We start from the raw sequence: 19,613 nt of genomic DNA, 5'->3' as shown, positions 1-19,613 counted from the left end.
ATTAGCTGAGTGTGGTGGCAGACGTCTGTAATCCCAGCTACTTGGGAGGCTGAGGCAGGAGAATCGATTGAACCCGGGAGGTGGAGGTTGGAGTGAGCCAAGATCACCCTACTGCACTCCAGACTGAGTGACTCCATCTCAAAATTTAAAAAAATTTTCATCCATTAGTTACAAGTTGGAAATTTCGTACAGCTTCATTACCTATTAACTGTGTTTAGGGGTTTAGTACCTATTTTTCTTCTATCAACCAACCCCAAATGAAACCACAGGGAGAAGTTGAGAACTTGAGCTCCTCTCGAGCCAGCCGCCTTCTGCTTGCAATTGGTTTGGTCTCCCTCTGAACCAGATTAGAATCCAGAAGCTTTTCTCCTCTCAACTCTCCTTTAACTTGATGGCACTTTCCAGGAAGACGAGTGAAACTGATGCATTTAGGGAAGCAAAATATCCTAATCAGTGTTTCTGCAACTTGAGAATGCCTATGTTCGTTAATTTTTTTTTCACATAATTCAGTGTTGTTATAGTTATTGAAATGTGTACAGAGATAAAACTGCTTACAACTTCTGTAGAACTATAAAGCTTACCATGAACTGACGATAGTTTTGCTGAATCCATGTCACTGTTTATGACATGAGTGGTGCTGGGACTGCGATGTTGGTGCAACTTGGGTGGGGGATGCCTGTGTCACGTGCTGAGAGAAGTTTCCAGCCTCTTCTGCCCATCACTTGAGCGAGACTGCCACAAGCCACTGTGCTCCCAGAGTGCTGTGATATCATTTGGCCTTTGCTAGAAGTGAACCACACTTATGGAGTCTGTTTTCTGCTTTATTAGCTTGTGACACTGAGTCAATGCAAATAATTGCTAGAAGGTGTTAATACTGTTTTGTTTTTTTGTTTTTTAAGATTATGACTAAGGCCAGGCGCAGTTGCTCACACCTGTAATCCTAGCACTTCGGGAGGCCAAGGCATGGGGATCACTTGAGTCCAGGAGTTTGAGACCAACATGGGCAACATGGTGAAACCCCATCTCTACAAACAATACAAAAATCAGGCAGATGTGGTAGTGCATTCCTGTGGACCCAGCTATTCAGGAGGCCGAGGTGGGAGGATCGTTTGAGCCCAAGAGGGTAAGGCTGCAGTGAGCTATGTTTGTGCCACTGCACTCCAGCCTGGAAGATGGAGTGACACTGTCTCAAGGAAGCAAAAAAAAAAAAAAAAAAATGTCTAAAAAATGTTTAGGCAGTGTCAGAACTCAGAGACTGACAGCCTGACAGCTTGAGAATGAGAAACACTGTTCTGGTGGTTAAGAGCATGAGCCCCCACCAGGGACCCAGCTCTCCTAAGTGTGTTTGTGGGACTATGAGCCGCTGCTGGAATCTCTGAATGTCTGTGTCCTCATCTCTAATATCAGAGCTCACAGTACCTCCCTTGCAGAGCTATTATGAGATTAAGATGCAGGTAAATGTTAGCTCACTGCCTGCCATGAAGTAGGTGAATGTTGAAATCATGAATAAAAGAATAAAGATTGAGGATGTGAATAATATAGTTGTCTTTAAGTGGGTTCTGGATAGCTTTTGCCCCCTATGGGTGCTGAAGAAGACATGAATAAAAGGAACATCAGCCAGACACAGTGGCTCATGCCTGTAATCCCAGCACTTTGGAAGGCCAAGGGTAGATCACGAGATCAGGAGCTAAAGACAAGCCTGGCCAAGATGGTGAAACCCTGTCTCTACTAAAAATTCAAAAATTAGCCAGGCATGGTGGCAGGCACCTGTAATCTCAGTTACTCAGGAGGCTGAGGCAGGGAATTGCTTGAACCTGGGAGGCGGAGGTTGCAGTGAGCTGAGATCACATCACTGCACTCCAGCCTGGGCAACAGAGCAAGACTCTGTCCCAAAGGAAAAAAAGATCTAAGGCTGGGCGTGGTGCCTCACGCCTGTAACCTCAGCACTCTAGGAGACCAAGGTGGGTGGATCACCTGAAGTCAGGAATTCGAGACCAGCCTGGCCCACATGGTAAAAGCCTGTCTCTACTAAAAGTACAAAATTAGCTGGGTGTGGTGGTGGGTGCCTGTAGTTCCAGCTACTCGAGAGGCTGATGCAGGAGAATCACTTGAATCCAGGAGGTGGAGGTTGCAGTGAACCAAGATTGTGCTACTGCACTCTTGGGTGACAGAGTAACACTGTCTCAGGAAAAAAGAAAAAGATTGAGGTTTTTAATAATATTGTCTTTCAGTGGGTTTGGATAGCTTTAGGTGACTATTAGGTGGAAGGTATCAGGACGAGGACTATCAGTGGAGGGGTGTGAGCACCATCTTGGCACTGTATTCATCCATTTACATCTTTGCACACACACATGCTGTGATTTGCTCTGAGCTGCAGCATTGGGCAGAGATAAGTGTTTATAGGAGCAATTTGACGTAAGAGAAAATCTCCCTAGCCAAATTTTTGTCAGTGTATTCACAAAGTTACAAACTTACCCAGTATTATATCCCCAAGAAGCAAGAACTAAAAAATGACAGCCCTAAGGAAGGGTGGAAAGACCTCTTCTGAGGTGGCAGATTCTATGTAGCAGCCATGAAGTAGGTCTGGTAAGCCACTGAGTTTATGAGGTGAAAGGAAAACTCCCTCCTGTGAGCCAAACACGGGAGTATCATGGCAGTTCTATGAATATCTATGTATGGCTCTGAAATGGGCCTAAATGTGACTTGTGCAGTTAATCATTACCCCAGCGGTTGTCTCAACGACTTGATTCCCCTAGGCTGTGAGCAGTTCACCTGCAGAGGAGGCTCCAGAAAGCAAGATGTCCCCCTTGCTCTTTGGGGCTGGGCTGGTGGTTTTGAATCTGGTGACGTCTGCCAGGAGCCAGAAGACAGAACCTCGGAGTGGCTCTGGGGACCAGCCACCCTTCCGTGGAGCTGATCGATATGACTTTGCCATCATGATCCCTCCAGGAGGCACGGAATGCTTTTGGCAATTTGCCCACCATACTGGATACTTCTATTTCAGTTATGAGGTATGTGGGTGACTGGCCATACTGGGGGCTTTTTTTTCTCCTTTACTCATAAAGTGGATCAGGTTTTAGATGAAAACAAAGTCAGGTTGTCTTTATCATGCAGTGATTCCCTACCTGTTAATGAAATGGAGCTGCAGTTAGAGGGAAACTCCAGATGGGTGAACAATCAACAGGAGCTAAAACATATGGTTTGGCTTCTCACATAAGGGGCCATGCTCAAAGCCATGGGGCAGACGGGGTGCCTCTTCCTGAAGAGGTCATCATTACATGTATTCGGATTTGTGGGTAAGAGGGGAGAGAATACATTTTAAAAATATTAAAATGGATATGGTGCTTTGGAGACTGATCCAGAGATTTCAAAGAAAGCCGCTTCATGGCCAGGCACCATGGCTTACACCTGTAATTCCAGCACTTTAGGAGGCCAAGGAGGGTGGATCACCTGAGGTCAGGAGTTTGAGACCAGCCCGGCCAACATGATGAAACCCTATCTCTACTAAAAATAACAAAAATTAGCTGGATGTGGTGGCAGGCACCGTAATCCCAGGGACATAGGAGGCTGAGGCAGAAAAATCGCTTGAACCCAGGAGGTGGAGGTTGCAGTAAGCTGAGATCACGCCATTGCACTCCAGCCTGGGCAACAAGAGCAAAACTCTGTCTCAAAAAAAAAAAAAAAACCGCTTCAGTTTATGGGGGTGGGGGAGTAAAGTCTCTGCTGCCGCCTTTAGGAGAAATTCTGGCAAATCGGAGAATCACCAGCTCAAGTTTTTTCTATTCAGCCAGACAATCCTATTTTTTTTCTTTTTTAGAAAGGTAATTGTTTTCAAGTTACCTGTTCATAGGTCAAGGACTTTTATCCATTCTATGTTCTTATACGATGCTGTCCCAGGATGATTAGCTCAATATCAAAGTTAGAGGCTGTTCATTTTCTTTGTTCTTTATCTTAAAAATCTGTTAACTTACTAATTTTTGTTTACCTAGTAATAGACTATGTTGATCTTATTCCACTCCACTGTAACAACATTTATTTTAAATAAACTTATCAGAGCCTTTTCTTACCTCTGAATTTATATTAGAACAGCAGCCACTACTCAGCTTACCGTGGCCTGGGCTAATCAAGATCTAACTTGGGAGTGAGTGTCCATGGAATGCTTGCTGTAGGTGTGCACTGCCAAGCAGCAAATGCCCAAATCTGGGACACTTTCGGGGAGCTCAACCACCAAGCAACTTCATTCAAGAATTCTACAGCCAGGCCGGGTGCGGTGGCTTACACCTGTAATCCCAGCACTTTGGGAGGCTGAGGCGGGCGGATCACCTGAGGTCAGGAGTTTGAGACCATCCCAGGCAATATGGCAAAACCCCATCTCTACTAAAAATACAAAACTTAGCTGGACTTGGTGGCTCATGCCTATAATCCCAGCTTACTTGAGTGACAGGTGGGAGAATTGCTTGAACTTGGGAGGTAGGGGTTGCACTGAGCCAGGATCAAGCCACTGCACTCCAGCCTGGGTGACAGGATGAGACTGTCTCAAAAAAAAGAAAAAAGACAACTCTACAGCCAGAATTCTACCTCTTTTTTTTTTTTTTTTTTTTTTTTAAGACAGAGTCTTGCTCTGCCACTGAGGCTGGAGTGCAGTGGCATGATCTTGGCTCACTGCAACTTCCACCTCCCAGGTTCAAGTGATTTTCCTGCCTCAGCCTCCCGAGTAGCTGGGATTACAGTCGCACACCACCATGCCTGGCTAATTTTTGTATTATTATTATTATTTTTTTTTTTGTAGAGCCGGAGTCTTGCTCTGTCGTCCAGGCTGGAGTGCAATGGCGTGATTTCTGCTCACTGCAACCTCCACCTCCCGGGTTCAAGCAATTCTCCTGCCTCAGCCTCCCAAGTAGCTGGGACTACAGGCACACGCTGCCATGCCCAGCTAATTTCTTTTGTATTTTAGTAGAGACAAGGTTTCACCGAGTTGCCCAGGCTGGTCTGGAACTCCTGAGGTCAGGCAATCCACCTGCCTAGGCCTCCCAAAGTGCTAGGATTACAAGCATGAGCCACCACGCCTGGCCAATTTTTGTTTTTTGTTTTTTTTTTTTTGAGATGGAGTTTTGCTCTTGTTACCAAGGCTGGAGTACAATGGCGCAATCTCAGCTCACCGCAACCTCCGCCTCCTGGGTTCAGGCAATTCTCCTGCCTCAGCCTCCTGAGTAGCTGGGATTACAGGCATGCGCCACCATGCCCAGCTAATTTTTTGTATTTTTAGTAGAGACGGGGTTTCACCATATGTTGACCAGGATGGTCTCGATCTCTTGACCTCATGATCCACCCACCTCGGCCTCCCAAAGTGCTAGGATTACAAGCGTGAGCCACCACGCCCGGCCAATTTTTGTATTTTTTTAGTAGAGACCGGGGTTTCACCATGTTGGCGAGGCCGTTCTTGAACTCTTGACCTTGCGATCCATCTGCCTCAGCCTCCCAAAATACTGGGATTACAGGTGTGAGCCACCATGCCCGGCCCAAATCATCCATTTCAGCTGTGTGGTCCGAGCAAGACATGTCTCCTTCTTTACAGGGGTGCTGGTGGCATTCTGGGCAGTTCTTTGTCCTACTGTACTGTTTCTAACGTTGCAGACATTCAGCGATGCTATGCGTCCTCCCCTTAACACCATCACTGTGACACCTCAGAATCCTCCAGTCAATTCCAAAACCCAGCAGGGGGTTGGGCAGTCCCACCCCAGATGAGACCCCTGTGCTGATGACTGTGGGACATCAATCTTACCACTCAGCTGGCTTCCTCTTGATGTAGCAGGGGTTTTGCTCCCTATTTAATCTGTCTTGGCAGGTTCAGCGGACAGTGGGGATGTCACATGACCGGCATGTTGCTGCCACTGCACACAACCCACAGGGATTTCTCATAGACACTTCCCAGGATGTTCGGGGCCAGATTAACTTCTCTACCCAAGAGACAGGTCTGTTTTCATGATCATGGCTATCATAATAATCATAAGGTCCTATAAAATTAGGGAAATAACGAGGATGTATACAGAGATGTTTAAACAGTAGGGAAAAAAAAAAACCAGCCTTTAACACCAAAAACCAGTGTTCCTAGAGACTGCTGACCTCCAAGGATGCCAGGTGGCAGTCTACTGATAATTTGGGGGCAGCATCTCCAGGTAAGCAGCTCAATCTTTTTTTTCTTTTTTTTTTTTTTAGGGGAGGAGGGAGGAGAGGAAGGAGGGGAGAGGAAGGGAGGCGAGCAGCTCACTTTTATCTATCTCATCGTCTCCAATTGATCAGATTCTGGGAAAGTGACCAAAAAACAGAGTCCCATTTATAATACAGAATTCCAAGTAACAACTGTATTACAGGGAAGCATTTCTTTCCAGTCATCAGAATATTTGAGCCAGTTACTAAAAGCAGATGCAGGACAAAAGAAAATGCATGGCTGGCCAGGCGTGACGGCTCACCCCTGTAATCCCAGCACTTTGGGAGGCTGAGGTGGGCGGATCACCTGAGGTCGGGAGTTCAAGACCAGCCTGACCAACATGGAGAAACCCCATCTCTACTAAAATTACAAAATTAGCAGGGCGTGGTGGTGCATGCCTGCAATTCCAGCTACTCGGGAGGCTGAGGCAGGAGAATCACTTGAAACCAGGAGATGGTTATAATGAGCCAAGATCGAGCCATTGTACTCCAGCCTGGGAAACAAGAGCGAAACTCCATTCCAAAATAAAAAAGAAAAAAGAAAAGAAAATGCATGGCCATGTGAGATATCCACAGTCTGCAACAAAGCACTCCTCCAGCCAGGTCAAGCCTGTCCTGCTTTGGACAACATCGGTGTCTTAAATGCCCTCTTTACTAGCCAGCTGCACTAAAAAAGACGTTTTCTCAACAGGGGCATCAGACAGTCCTTCACTGTGAAGCACAGGATATGTATCAGTGTTAAAAGATCTGTAACAATCTTGCATGTTTTTCACATGTACCCCAAAACCTAAAATGCAATAAAAAATATATATATATCTGAAAAAAAAAAAAAAAAAAGAAGGCATTCCCTACAACCAATTCTTAACATTTTTTGAGGTAGGCTTCAGGTTTTGATGATTTTGGTGTTTGTTCCCTTTGGGGTGTTGTTAATGCAATAAAATTTATCAGTGAAACTAAAAAAAAAAAAAAAGATCTTGAACAGGCTGGGTACGGTGGCTCATGCTTGTAATCCCACCACTTTGGGAGGCCAAGGCGGGCGAGATCACGCCATTGTACTCCAGCCTGGGCAACAAGAGCAAAACTCCATCTCAAAAAAAAAAGGAAAAGAAAAGAAATGCATGGCTATGTGAGATATCACCTGAGGTCAGGAGTCCGAGACTAGTTTGATCAATATGGTGAAACCTCGTCTTTACTAAAAATACAAAAATTAGCTGGGCGTGGTGGCGGGCGCCTGTAATCCCAGCTACTTGGGAGGCTGAGGCAGGAGAATCGCTTGAACCCAGGAGGCAGAGGCTACAGTGAGCCGAGATCACGCCACTGCATTGCAGCCGGGTGACAGAGCGAGACTCCATCTCAAAAAAAATTTGGAACATCTTTGGGCACTACATGCCAGTAGTACCTTTCAATCATTTTGACTTTCTTTTTCTTTTTTAAGAGACAGGGTCTTGCTGTGTTGCCCAGGCTGGAGTGCAGTGGCTTTTCACAGGCGCGATCCCACCACTGATCAGCACGGGGGTTTTGACCTGCTCCGTTTCTGACCTGGGCCGGTTCACCCCTTCTTAGGCAACCTGGTGGTCCCCAGCTCCCGGGAGGTCACCATATTGATGCCAAACTTAGTGCGGACACCTGATCGGCATAGCGCACTACAGCCCAGAACTCCTGAACTCAAGAGATCCTCCAGCCTCAGCCTCCCAAGTAGCTGGGACTACAGGCATGCGCCACCACACCCGGCCATTTTGACTTTCAAATACCACCACCTCATCTTCTACCTGTCCCCTCCACCCCTGCACACACACAGGGAGGCAACCCCAGCACCAGCAGATATCCCAAACCATCAGTCACTGCACAGATGGCCTTGGAGGCAATCACTCCAGCAGGAGAGCTGCTTTCATGCACTATGCATCCTTTTTTTTTTTTTTCCTGTAATATCAAGTTCAAGATGGTGTCCCTAGCTCTAATGGTGTACAAGGACCAGGCAAACACCATGCTCTTAATTTCAACTCAGTCTGTTGAGCAGGAGCTCCTTAATACAAGATGCAGGAATTATATGTTGGAAAAGAGAGAGAAAACATTGTTTGCTACCTGGTATGGAAAGAACTAAAGTTACTAAAATTTGGCCAAATAGAATAGGTAATATTTAGTCTAAGTTTCACACAACATCTGTGCCTTCCATGTCAAAAATGGGATCTTTGTACTTTCTAAGTAAAAAGAACATGCTATGGTAGCAATTCCAACACTGGAGGACAGATACCTCCAGGAATTTCTTAACAAAGGGTAGGAGACCAAAGACTTGGTAATGATCTAGGAATTCTTACAGGTTTTTATCAGCTTTGTCTAAGTAATCAGCATAATCACTTCGCTTCCATGCAAGTGTACCTCAACTTTGGAGTCTTCTATGAGGGGCCTGAGATTGATCACAAACAAAAGGAAAGAAAACAACTGAACGATACTCTGGATGCAATAGAGGTAAGGAAGTGTTTTGTGAAGAGAAACATCTGTTGAAACCAGTTTTAACTTTGGAGGAAAGATAGCTTCATTTAGGTAGAAACCAAACAGGCAAGGGGATGTTTATCTTTTAATAAATAACTTTAAGCACTTGAAATTCCTCCTTTGTTTTATACCAAGGGTTGGCAAACTATGTATGGCTCACAGGCCAAATCTGGCCCATTGCCTGTTTTCCTTTTTTTTTTTTCTATAAATTTTTTCCCTCAAAGTCTTAACTCTTACCCTGTTTTTCTTGAAATTGAGATATAATTTATCTACCATACACCATCTTAAAGTGTATAATTAAGTGGTTTTTTGGTATATTCACAAGGTTGTGCAACTATTAGCATCTAATTCCAGAAGTTTATCACCCCCCCACCACCTCCCAATCCCACTACCCATTAGTAATTCTCCCATTCTCTTATCACCCCAGGCCTGCCAATCACTATTCTACTGTCTCTATAGATTTACCTGTTCTGTACTTAATTTTTGAGCATGCTCTCACTCTTATTGTCCAGGCTGGAGTGTGCAGTGGTTTGATCACAGCTCACTGCAGTTTCAACCTCCTACGCTCAAGCAATCCTCCCACCTCAACTTGCCAAAGTGCTGAGATTCAGCACTTTGAGACACTGAGCTGAGATTACTATGCATTTTGAGCTACTGTGCTGAGATTACTCAGCACTTTGAGCCACTGTGGCTGGCCCCATATAATTTATTTAAGTGGTACCACACAGTACGTGGGCTTTTGTGTCTGGCTTATTTTTATTTTTTGAGATGGGGTTTCCCTCTTGTTGTCTGGGATGGAGTGCAATAGCATAGTCTGCTCACTGCAACCTCCGCCTCCAGGGTTCAAGTGATTCTCCTGCCTTAACCTCCCAAGTAGCTGGGATTACAGGCACCCAACACCATGCCAACGAATTTTTGCATTTTCAGTAGAGACAACTGTCACCATGTTGGCCAAGCTGGTTTTGAACTCTTGACCTCAGGTGATCTGCCCACTTTGGCCTCCCAAAGTCTTGGGATTACAAGTGTGAACCACCATGCCCAGCCAAGACTGGCTTCTTTAATTTAGCATGTTCTCAAGGTTCATCCATGTTGTAGCATGTATCAGTACTTTTATTTCTCTTTATGGCTGAATAATATTGTTTTATGGATATATATCATATTTATCCATTCATCAGTTAATGGACATGATGGACATTTAGGTTTTTCTACCTTCTGGCTATCATAACACTGCTATGAGCATTTGCATACAAGCTTTTGTGTTACCATGTTTTCATTTCTGTATACCTGAAAGTGGAATTGCTGGAGACTGTTTACCATAGTGGCTAAACCATTTTAAGCTCCTTCTAGTAGTGTATGAAGGTTCTAATTTCTCTACTTCCTCACCACTTGTTATTGTCTTTTTTGTTGAAGCCATCATAGTGGGTGTGAAGTTATCTTGCGGTTTTGAGTTGCATTTCCCTAATGATTAATAACGTTGAGCATCTTTCCATGTGCTTATTGGCCATCTCTGTATCTTCTTTGGAGAAATGTCTATTCGATTCCTTTGCCCATTTTAGGCCAGGTGAGGTGGCTCAACACCTGTAATCCCAGCACTCTGGGAGGCTGAGGTAGGATAGCTTGAGCCCAGGAGTTTGAGACTAGCCTGGGAAACATAGTGAAACTCCATCTCTACAAAAAAAAAAAAAAAAAAAAAAAATTAGCTGGGTGTGGTGGCATGTGCCTGCAGTCCCAGCTGCTAGGGAGGCTGAGGTGGGAAGATCACTTGAGCCCAGAAGGTTAAGGCTGCATGAGCTGTGACTGCACCACTGTATTCCAGCCTGGGCAAAAAAATGAGACCGTCTCAAAAAACAGAAACAAAAATTTTAAACTAAAGTCCAGACCATATTTTATACATAGCAAACACAACATTTATCAGTAACTATAATAGTACTATACATCTTAAAATCATATGGGTAAATTATTTGACATCCAGATAACTTAGGTTTGTGCTGGTGAGCACCCAGGTGAGGCTAGATGGGGGTCTGGAAGAATCCCTTTCAAAATTTTCTCTCTCATAGGACAGCACACAAAAGGTGCAGAACAATATCTTTCACATGTGGCGATACTACAACTTTGCCCGGATGAGGAAAATGGCTGACTTTTTCCTTCTCCAGTCAAACTATCGTTACGTGAACTGGTGGTCGACAGCCCAGAGCCTCGTTATTATTCTTTCTGGGATCCTGCAACTGTATTTCTTGAAGCGTCTCTTCAATGTTCCAACAACTACAGACACAAAGAAGCCAAGATGCTAAGCTAAGCTGACTACAGCACCCTGGCTCTTTTCTTCTGAGGCAGAAGCTTAGTCGAATCAGCTTTGTAACACTCTGGGACAAAAATCAATTTATCTCATAAATGTTTTAGTCTGCTGCACACATCTAAAAAGGCAAAATGGCAATAAAAAATAACAATGAAAAGTTCTGAAGTATGTATGAAATGTATGTATCAAAATACTGTTTATCATATAGCAGTCCCTTAGCTTTCACTGAGTCTGCTTAGAGGTTAACAGAACATCTTAGATGGGAGAAGAGTTGAAAAAGACAGGCCAAAATCAAGTTTGCTTACATGTAAAAGCAGGAGTTGGTAATGTTTCATTTTTAAAGACTTCACCTTTGGAAATTAAGCAGTATATTCATTAAAGAAACAGTGTGGTTTTGCAATACAGGTCTTTAGTCCCATCCAGTCAAGTAAGTAAAGGTTCATAGAAAATACTGTTTTATAAAATCACAGTGATGAAAAAAACATTCCAGCCTAGGATCATCCCATCCAAGAAAAAAAAGTGAGAAAACAGCTTGTAAAAAAGAAGATAATATAATAAAATTATACTCATAAAACTCTACACTTAATAACAGGAATACATAATATATATAATATAAAAATAATTCTTACCATTTATTCCATACTTATCATTTCCCAGGCACTATACTAGACACTTTACAATCATGATTGCTTTTTTTTGTTTGTTTGTTTGAGACAAAGTCTTGCTCTGTTGCTCAGGCTGGAGTGCAATGGCATGATCTTGGCTCACTGCAACCTCTGGTTACTGCCATTCTCCTGCCTCAGCCTCCCAAGTAGCTAGGACTACAGGCATGCGTCACCACACCTGGCTAATTTTTTTGTATTTTCACTAGAGACGAGGTTTCACCATGTTGGCCTGGCTGGTCTCGAACTCCTCAAGTGATCCACCTGCCTTGGCCTCCCAAAGTGCTTGGATTACAAGCGTAAGCCACCGCACCCAGCCTACAATCATGATTTCTAATTCCAAAAATTAGAATTTCTAATTCTCAGGTAGATGGCCAAAGCTGTTTTTTAAATTTTGTGTCTTTTTAAACAGAAGAAAATGAACCTTATTAAAGCTGAATGATGGCCAGGCATGGTGGCTCACGCCTGTAATCCAAGCACTTTGGAGGCCAAGGAGGGTGGATTACCTGAGATCGGGAGTTCAAGACCAGCCTGAACAACAACACGGTGAAACCCCATCTTTAAAAAAAAATTAATTAAAAAAAAAAAGCTGAATGACTCATTCAAGGCCATAAAGCTGGTAGGTGGCAGAACTGGGATTTGAACCCATTTTTCTTCCATACCACACGGCACTTAGTGTATAGAAAAGCAGCTGAACAAATTGCTCTTATTTTAGCCAAATTTCATTTGTAAAACCCCACAGGTGGCCTTCTGTTCTGATATGACAATGTCTATCTTTCATATTAATGAAAAAGAAAATCCACGTGTTCTTATCATGAGTTTAGAAAACAAAGTGTTATCACAGATAACAATAAGCTATTCTTGTTCCTAGTTCCAAAGATTTTTAACCTATTTCTCAGAACAAGAAGCCCTCTGATTTGAATATGAAACAGAGTATTCTATTTTGTCACAAACACAAAGATCTGAAACCCCATTTTTGAGCCATCTCTGTATATAGTATGATTCCAGCCTGCATTTGTCAGTGATAGAGAATACAGTAAACTAAGAAGTCCCTGAAGAGGTCAGAGTGATGACAAAATTCAACATGATGACAGAGTCTACACAAACACAGGACACAAAGCTCGGCCCTCCCACACAGCCGTCTGTCCTTGCAATGAGTTCGTTTTAAGTCAGTGTCTCTTCATGCCGCACATATTCCCCAATGTCTGCTTGATGAAACACCACAATCGCCATGGGGTCTACTTTTCTGCAGTCTTGTGTAGATTTTGCTGCCACCCCAAAACCCTGGGATTCAAAAGAAGACACACTAATTCACTGAAGTCATTCAATATGCCCATACTGAGGGCTAGAAATAACAAAGATGGAAAAAATACAGTTCTGGTCTTTCTGGAATTCAAAAGGTGCTGAGAATTTAGTCTCTCAAGCACACAGATTAGAAACATATCTTTCTTGAATAAAAGAGCACTTGATTTTTGTAACAGCTAACCATCTTTACTCACCAAAGGGACGTCTGCCATGGAGTATACCACCACGCCCTGGTACTGAGAAGTATTTTCGGTGATTCGACCCAGACCAGATTTCAACACATGGTTCCCATAAAGGAAGGATTGCTCTGCACCAGGCTTTATCCACACTTTATACTATAAGAAAGAGAAATAAAATCCAAGAGACACAAAAACGTTACTATTTCTATCCCTGCAGACAAGCTAGCTGCTGGATCTGTCGATAATTTTCTGAAATAATTTTAAGGGAAACAGACACGTTTCCCTCAAACTGTCCATCTCCTGAACAGAAAAGCAGGAAGTTGCCTCGCACAGTGGCTCAGGCTTGTAATCCCAGCACTTTGGGAGGCTGAGGCAGGTGGATCACTTGAGGCCAGAAGTTCGAGACCAGCCTAGCCAACATGGCAAAACCGTCTCTACTAAAAACACAAAAAAATCAGCCAGGCGTGGTGGCGCACACCTGTAATCCCAGTTACACAGCGGGCTGAGGCACGAGTATTCGCTGGAATCCGGAAGGCGGAGGCTGCAGTGAGCCGAAATGAGTGAGAAATGCAAAAAATGCAAAGAAATACAGATTAATAAGATGCCGCTGCACTCCAGCCTGGGCGACATTGCGAATTGTGTCAGAAAGAAGAAAAGAAAGAAAAAGAAGAAATTAAAAGAAATGCAAAAAGTTTTCAACTCTACAAGGATCATCTTCCATGGCCAGGTTAACAGCTTTTTCTGGATCCCGCTGTCCTCACTGCAGCCACTTATTTGCTTTCTGATCTCAAGCTGGGTCTGCATAGGCTTTTCTATTTTGCTGGAGAAAACAACTACTACACAGCCACACAGCACTTCCATGGCATAGCCTTGACCATGCCCAAGCTGCAAGGCTTCTGCACATCTCCACGTGCCGACACTCCCCCAAGCACATTGACAGTGACTCTGTGAGAGAAGCTGCCTGATAATCTGCCTCATCCTTAACTTCGTCGCCCGTGGCGGAATGGAAACCACCTCACAAACCTTGGCATAAGGTGCAAGGTAATCCAGGGCTGTGACGTGCAACCGAAACTTGTGGGTCTTAGTGAATTTTCCGAAGCAGGTCCCCAGAGACACCAGCTTGTCCCCAGAGATATTGGCGGCCAGCTTCATAATCTTCTCACTAAAGGGGGAGCAAGGTTGCGGATGAAGGAGACTGGTGGGACCCAGGACTCCCTCCCCCGGGTCCATGCTGCTTGCCCCGCCTCACCTCACATAGTACACCCGGTCGTTGTGCAGCCGGAAACAGTAGGTGCCGTCGGGCCGGTCCACCAGCAGCTGAAGATTCTCCCCGATGCTGAGGGCAAAAGGAGGACTGGAGGCCGCGCCCGAACGGCACCGCGTCCTCACTCCACCATTAGTCACCCCCTCCCCCCCACACACACACCCTCGTCCGCCCCGCGCGCTCCTACTATTTCGCGATCTTCTCAAACATGACACGGGTCTCCTCTTCAGTCAAAGGCCGCATTTTCCCACTGGGTTAGAACACCAGATCCTCGTGCCTTGGTAACCGGAAACGGAACTCGCTGCCCCACAGCTCCCAGGCAACCCCAAAGTCTGCCTCTCTAGCCCCGTACCAAGCCTTCCTCTCGCTAGTGCCCAATAGCCTGGACGACCGCCAGGGAAATCAAGCCGGCCGGATGAGAAAACATAGAGACCGGAAATGTGCCTGTTTCTTCCGGTCCTAAATTGAGTTTGCGCCCTCGGTGGTCAGGAGGGGAAGTGACGTTGCTACTGGGAAAATGGCAGCGACAGCGATTTGCTCGTCGTCAGCCACGGCCACGGCGGCGGCACTCGGCGAGGTGGAGGATGAAGGGCTCCTGGCGTCGCTGTTTCGGGACCGCTTCCCGGAGGCCCAGTGGCGCGAGCGGCCCGATGTGGGCCGCTATCTCCGGGAGTTGAGCGGTTCGGGGCTGGAGCGGCTGCGACGCGAGCCCGAGCGCCTAGCGGAGGAGCGGGCTCAGCTGCTGCAGCAGACGCGCGACTTGGCCTTCGCCAACTACAAGACCTTCATCCGTGGCGCCGAGTGCACCGAACGCATCCACCGCCTCTTTGGAGACGTGGAAGCGTCGCTCGGCCGCCTGCTCGACCGCTTGCCCAGCTTCCAGCAGAGCTGCAGGTGCGACGCGCCTGGCGCTAAAGGGGCTTTTAACTGTAAAAGCTGACGGTTAAGATGATAGAAATAGCTAACACAAAGCGTTTACCACGTCCAGGCTCTCTGCTGAGCGCCTTATTAATCCATTTAAACCTCACAACAGCCTTCAAGGTAGGTACTGCTGTTCTCCCCCTCCACTTTTTTTTTTTTTTTTGAAATAGTCTCGCCCTGTCGCCAGGCTGGAGTGCAGTGGCGCGATCTCAGGTCACTGCAGCCTCAGCCTCCCGGCTTCAAGCGATTCTCCTGCCTCTGTCTCCTGAGTAGCTGGGACCACAGCCGCATGCCGCCATGCCCAGCTAATTTTTTTGTGTTTTTAGTAGAGACGGGGTTTCACCATGTTGGCCAGGATGGTCTCGAACTCCTGACCTCGTGATCCACCTACCTCAGCTCCCAAAGTGCTGGGATTACAGGTGTGAGCCACCGCGGCCGGCCCTGTTATTTCCATTTTACATATGAGCTAGTCAAGACAGAGATTAGTGACATCTAAGGACACTACTGGGGGGTTCGAATTCAGAACTGGATACCCAGGAGCACATCCCTCCCTTGAAGGGCTGTTGTGAGCACTTAAGAAAAAGGATTCATGTGGGGCCGGGCGCGGTGGCTCACGCCTGTAATCCCAGCACTTTGGGAGGCCGAGGCGGGTGGATCACGAGGTCAAGAGATTGAGACCAACCTGGTCGACATGGTGAAACCCCGTCTCTACTAAAAATACAAAAAATTAGCTGGGCATGGTGGCACGTGCCTGTAATCCCAGCTACTCAGGAGGCTGAGGCAGGAGAATTGCCTGAACCCAGGAGGCGGAGGTTGCGGTGAGCCGAGATCGTGCCATTGCACTCCAGCCTGGGTAAAAAGAGCGAAACTCCGTCTCAAAAAAAAAGAAAAAAGAAAAAGGATTCATGCAAAGCTATTATTACTACGTCTGACGTAGTTGACATTGTAGGTGTGAGCTGAATATATCTGCACATTCATGTACTTATTTTATACGAAAGCTTGGGATGGAGGTCATCTGCTTTAAAACTTCCATTGACAGGAAGCTGACAAGGAAATCCTCCCAATTGAGGGCATCAAATATCAGAGTCTCTCCTTTTGGATGGCTGGATGTGATGGCTCAGCCTGTAATCCCAGCATTTTGGGAACCAGAGGCTTGAACCCAGGAGTTCGAGAGCAGCCTGGCCAACATGGCAAAACCCTGTCTCTACAAAGGAAAAAAAATAGCTGGGCATGGTGGCATGCGCCTGTAGTCCCAGCTACTCAGGAGGCTGAGGTGGGAGGATCACTTGGGCCTGGGAGATTGAGGCTGCAGTGAGCCGTGATTGCGCCACTGCACTCCAGTCTGGGAGGTTGAGGCAGCTGTGGGGCTGTGATTGTGCCACTGCATTCCAGACTGGGTGACAGAGTAAAACTCTGTGTCAAAAAAAGCCAGGCACGGTGGCTCACATCTGTAATCCCAGCACTTTGGGAGGCTTAGGCAGGTGGATCACGAGGTCAAGAGATTGAGACCATCCTGGCTAACATACTGAAACCCTGTCTCTACTAAAAATACAAAAATTGGCTGGGCATGGTGGTACATGCCGTACGTAGTCCCAGCTATTCAGGAGGCTGAGGCAGGAGAATCGTTGAACTTGGGAGGCAGAGGTTGCAGTGAGCTGAGATTGTGCCACTGGACTCCAGCCTGACGACAGAGCGAGACTGTCTCCAAAAAAAAAAGTCCTTTTTGAGTCATATTCTGTCTTCATAGATCCTGTCCATTATCCATAGTTCTGCTTTCCAGCCTTTCATAATTAAAGTTTAATTTTTCTTTTTCTTTTCTTTTTTTTTTTTTTTTTTGATGGAGTTTCACTCTTGTTGCCCAGGCTAGAGTGCAATGGCTCTGTCTAAGCTCACTGCAACCTCTGCCTCCCAGGTTCAAGTGATTCTCCTGCCTCAGCCTCTCAAGTAGCTGGGACTACAGGCGCACGCCACCATGCCCAGCTAATTTTGTATTTTTAGTAGAGACGGGGTTTCTCCATGTTGGTTAAGCTGGTCTCAAACTATCGACCTCAGATGATCTGCCCACCTCGGCCTCCTGAAGTGCTGGAATTACAGGCATGAGTCACCGTGCCTGGCCTAAAGTTTAATTTTTCTGTTGAGCCTTTGGATATTTGACAGCAGCTTTTGTACCCTTCCATGCTCCAGAATAGATACGTAACTTGATAAAGCAGGTCTCTGCAAATAGAGAGAAATGTTGAAAGTAGACTGTGACAGGAACTATGGTTGAACATTAGCATAGGAGAAGGTGAAGACCTGAGGGAATATGGGGAAAGGTTTTGGATTCTAGGCTACTTAGTGCTTCATTATGAAAATAATGATAGTTGTTGTTGTTAAATATTTAACTCTGTCTCTCATTTACAATTTTTACTCTGACATATTGGCTCTGTGTCAGGTTCTGTGTTAAATGCTTCACACACATCATTTCATTTAGTTCTTCTTTTTTTTTTTTTTGAGACGGAGTTTCGCTCTTGTTACCCAGGCTGGAGTGCAATGGCGCAATCTCGGCTCACCGCAACCTCCGCCTCCTGGGTTCAGGCAATTCTCCTGCCTCAGCCTCCTGAGTAGCTGGGATTACAGGCACGCACCACCATGCCCAGCTAATTTTTTGTATTAGTAGAGACGGGGTTTCACCATGTTGACCAGGATGGTCTCGATCTCTTGACCTCGTGATCCACCTGCCTCGGTCTCCCAAAGTGCTGGGATTACAGGTTTGAGCCACTGCACCCGGCCTTCATTTAGTTCTTACACCCTTAGGAGGAGGGTCCTGTATAATTTTATTTATTTATTTATTTTTGGAGACAGAGTCTTGCTCTGTCACCTAGGCTGGAGTGCAGTAGTGTGATCTCAGCTCACTGCAGCCTCCGCCTCCTGGGTTCAAACGATTCTCCTGCCTCAGCCTACCAAGTAGCTGGGACTATAGGCACATGCCACCACACCTGGCTAATTTTTTGTATTTTTAGTAAAGATGGAGTTTCACTTGAACTCTTGGCCTCAAGTGATCCGCCTGCCTTGGGCTCCAAAAAAGTGCTAGGATTATAGGAGTGAGCAGCTGCGTCTGGCCCTATATACTGTTTTACCAATGAGGAAGTAGGTTCAGAGAGGCCAAATACCTTGTCACAGCCAGCAAGTGGCATATCTGGATTTAGATCTGTTAGATTTATTAGTAGTATGTTTTGGAACAAGTTGCTTAACCTCTCTGGGATTAAAAATTTCCTCAAGTGTAATAGTACTTACCTTATAGGTGGGGTGTGAGGAATAAATCAGGTAGATCATCCAGCCCAATGTTCATAGCAGGTGCTTGGTAACTGTAGCTAAGGTTTGGGTACAGAGCAGTGAAGGACCAACATTCTTCAAATTTTTACTAGGAACTTTGTGAAGGAAGCCGAAGAGATCAGCTCCAACCGCCGGATGAATAGCTTGACCCTAAACCGGCACACAGAAATCCTGGAAATACTAGAGATTCCTCAGCTCATGGACACCTGTGTCCGGAACAGTTATTATGAAGAGGCCCTGGAGCTCGCAGCCTATGTACGCCGACTGGAGAGGAAATACTCTTCCATCCCTGTCATCCAGGTAGCCAACTTGCCCAAAGAGGACTCAAAGTAATGTAATCATTTATTTTGTGGTCAGGACTGAAGCTTTAGGTAGAAACCCTTGAATGTTTCACATCAGTTTCTGCCAGCCAGGCATGCCTGAACATAAAACATGGATCCATGCATTCATTCATTCAAAATACTTTTTAATCATGTGCCAAGCACTGCTCTATATGCTGGGGATACAGTGTGGCCTTGGCTCTCATGAAGCTTACATGAAGTCTGGTAATTGACAAAGAAACAAATAAATAATACCATTTGAGATAATGTTAAGTGACTCAAAAAAACAACAGAGAATGGGTAGAGGGAGTCTAGGGTAGGTTTCTTTAGGTAGGGTGATCAAGAAAGACTTTTCTGGGGAGGTAACATTTAAGCTGAGACCTAAATAAGAAGAATGAGCCAGCCCACAAAGATCTGGGGAGAGAGCAACCAGAAAGTGTGAAGAACAAAGTAGAGAGGGCCGAAGTGGGCAGAGTTGAAGTGTTTAGGGGATACAGAGGCAGCCAGGGTGAGTCGACTGTAGCAGTGGGAGAGCATTAGGAAGCAGGTGAAACTGGAGAATCAGGTAGGCTGTATAAGTCCCAGTGAGTGCTTGGAATTTTCTTGATTGCAGTAGGTAGTCACTGGAGGGTTTTAAGCCTTTTTTTTTCTGAGGCA

At 45.6% G+C, this 19,613-nt stretch overlaps 3 protein-coding genes across 3 annotated transcripts in view; 2 read left to right on the top strand and 1 right to left on the bottom strand.

Moving 5' to 3' along the window:
* Nucleotides 1–688: 688 nt before the first annotated feature.
* TMED6 (transmembrane p24 trafficking protein 6) lies at nt 689–11,647 on the top strand. Its single transcript, XM_012437330.3, has 5 exons — nt 689–1,123; nt 2,757–3,011; nt 5,846–5,972; nt 8,525–8,673; nt 10,755–11,647. The coding sequence occupies exons 2-5, from the start codon at nt 2,799–2,801 to the stop codon at nt 10,986–10,988; spliced, it is 723 nt and encodes a 240-aa protein (XP_012292753.2). The 5' UTR covers nt 689–1,123; nt 2,757–2,798; the 3' UTR covers nt 10,989–11,647.
* NIP7 (nucleolar pre-rRNA processing protein NIP7) lies at nt 8,770–14,823 on the bottom strand. The gene is made up of 5 exons (XM_012437329.3): nt 14,591–14,823; nt 14,389–14,475; nt 14,163–14,301; nt 13,155–13,295; nt 8,770–12,939 (listed from the first exon to the last, which is right to left on the bottom strand). The coding sequence occupies exons 1-5, from the start codon at nt 14,644–14,646 to the stop codon at nt 12,820–12,822; spliced, it is 543 nt and encodes a 180-aa protein (XP_012292752.1). The 5' UTR covers nt 14,647–14,823; the 3' UTR covers nt 8,770–12,819.
* Nucleotides 14,824–14,841: 18 nt separating this feature from the next.
* The window catches only part of COG8 (component of oligomeric golgi complex 8), a 12,314-nt gene continuing 7,542 nt past the window's right edge, over nt 14,842–19,613 (top strand). The window contains 3 exon segments of the mRNA XM_012437324.3: nt 14,842–14,867; nt 14,869–15,297; nt 18,729–18,936. Of these exon segments, the coding sequence (XP_012292747.2) occupies nt 14,842–14,867; nt 14,869–15,297; nt 18,729–18,936 (663 nt within the window).

This window comes from Aotus nancymaae, unplaced genomic scaffold (assembly GCF_030222135.1).
Source record: "Aotus nancymaae isolate 86718 unplaced genomic scaffold, 86718_ANA_hifiasm-v0.15.2.pri h1tg000030l, whole genome shotgun sequence".
Taxonomy (NCBI): Eukaryota; Metazoa; Chordata; class Mammalia; order Primates; family Aotidae; genus Aotus; species Aotus nancymaae.
This window is presented reverse-complemented; position numbering and strand designations above follow the sequence as displayed.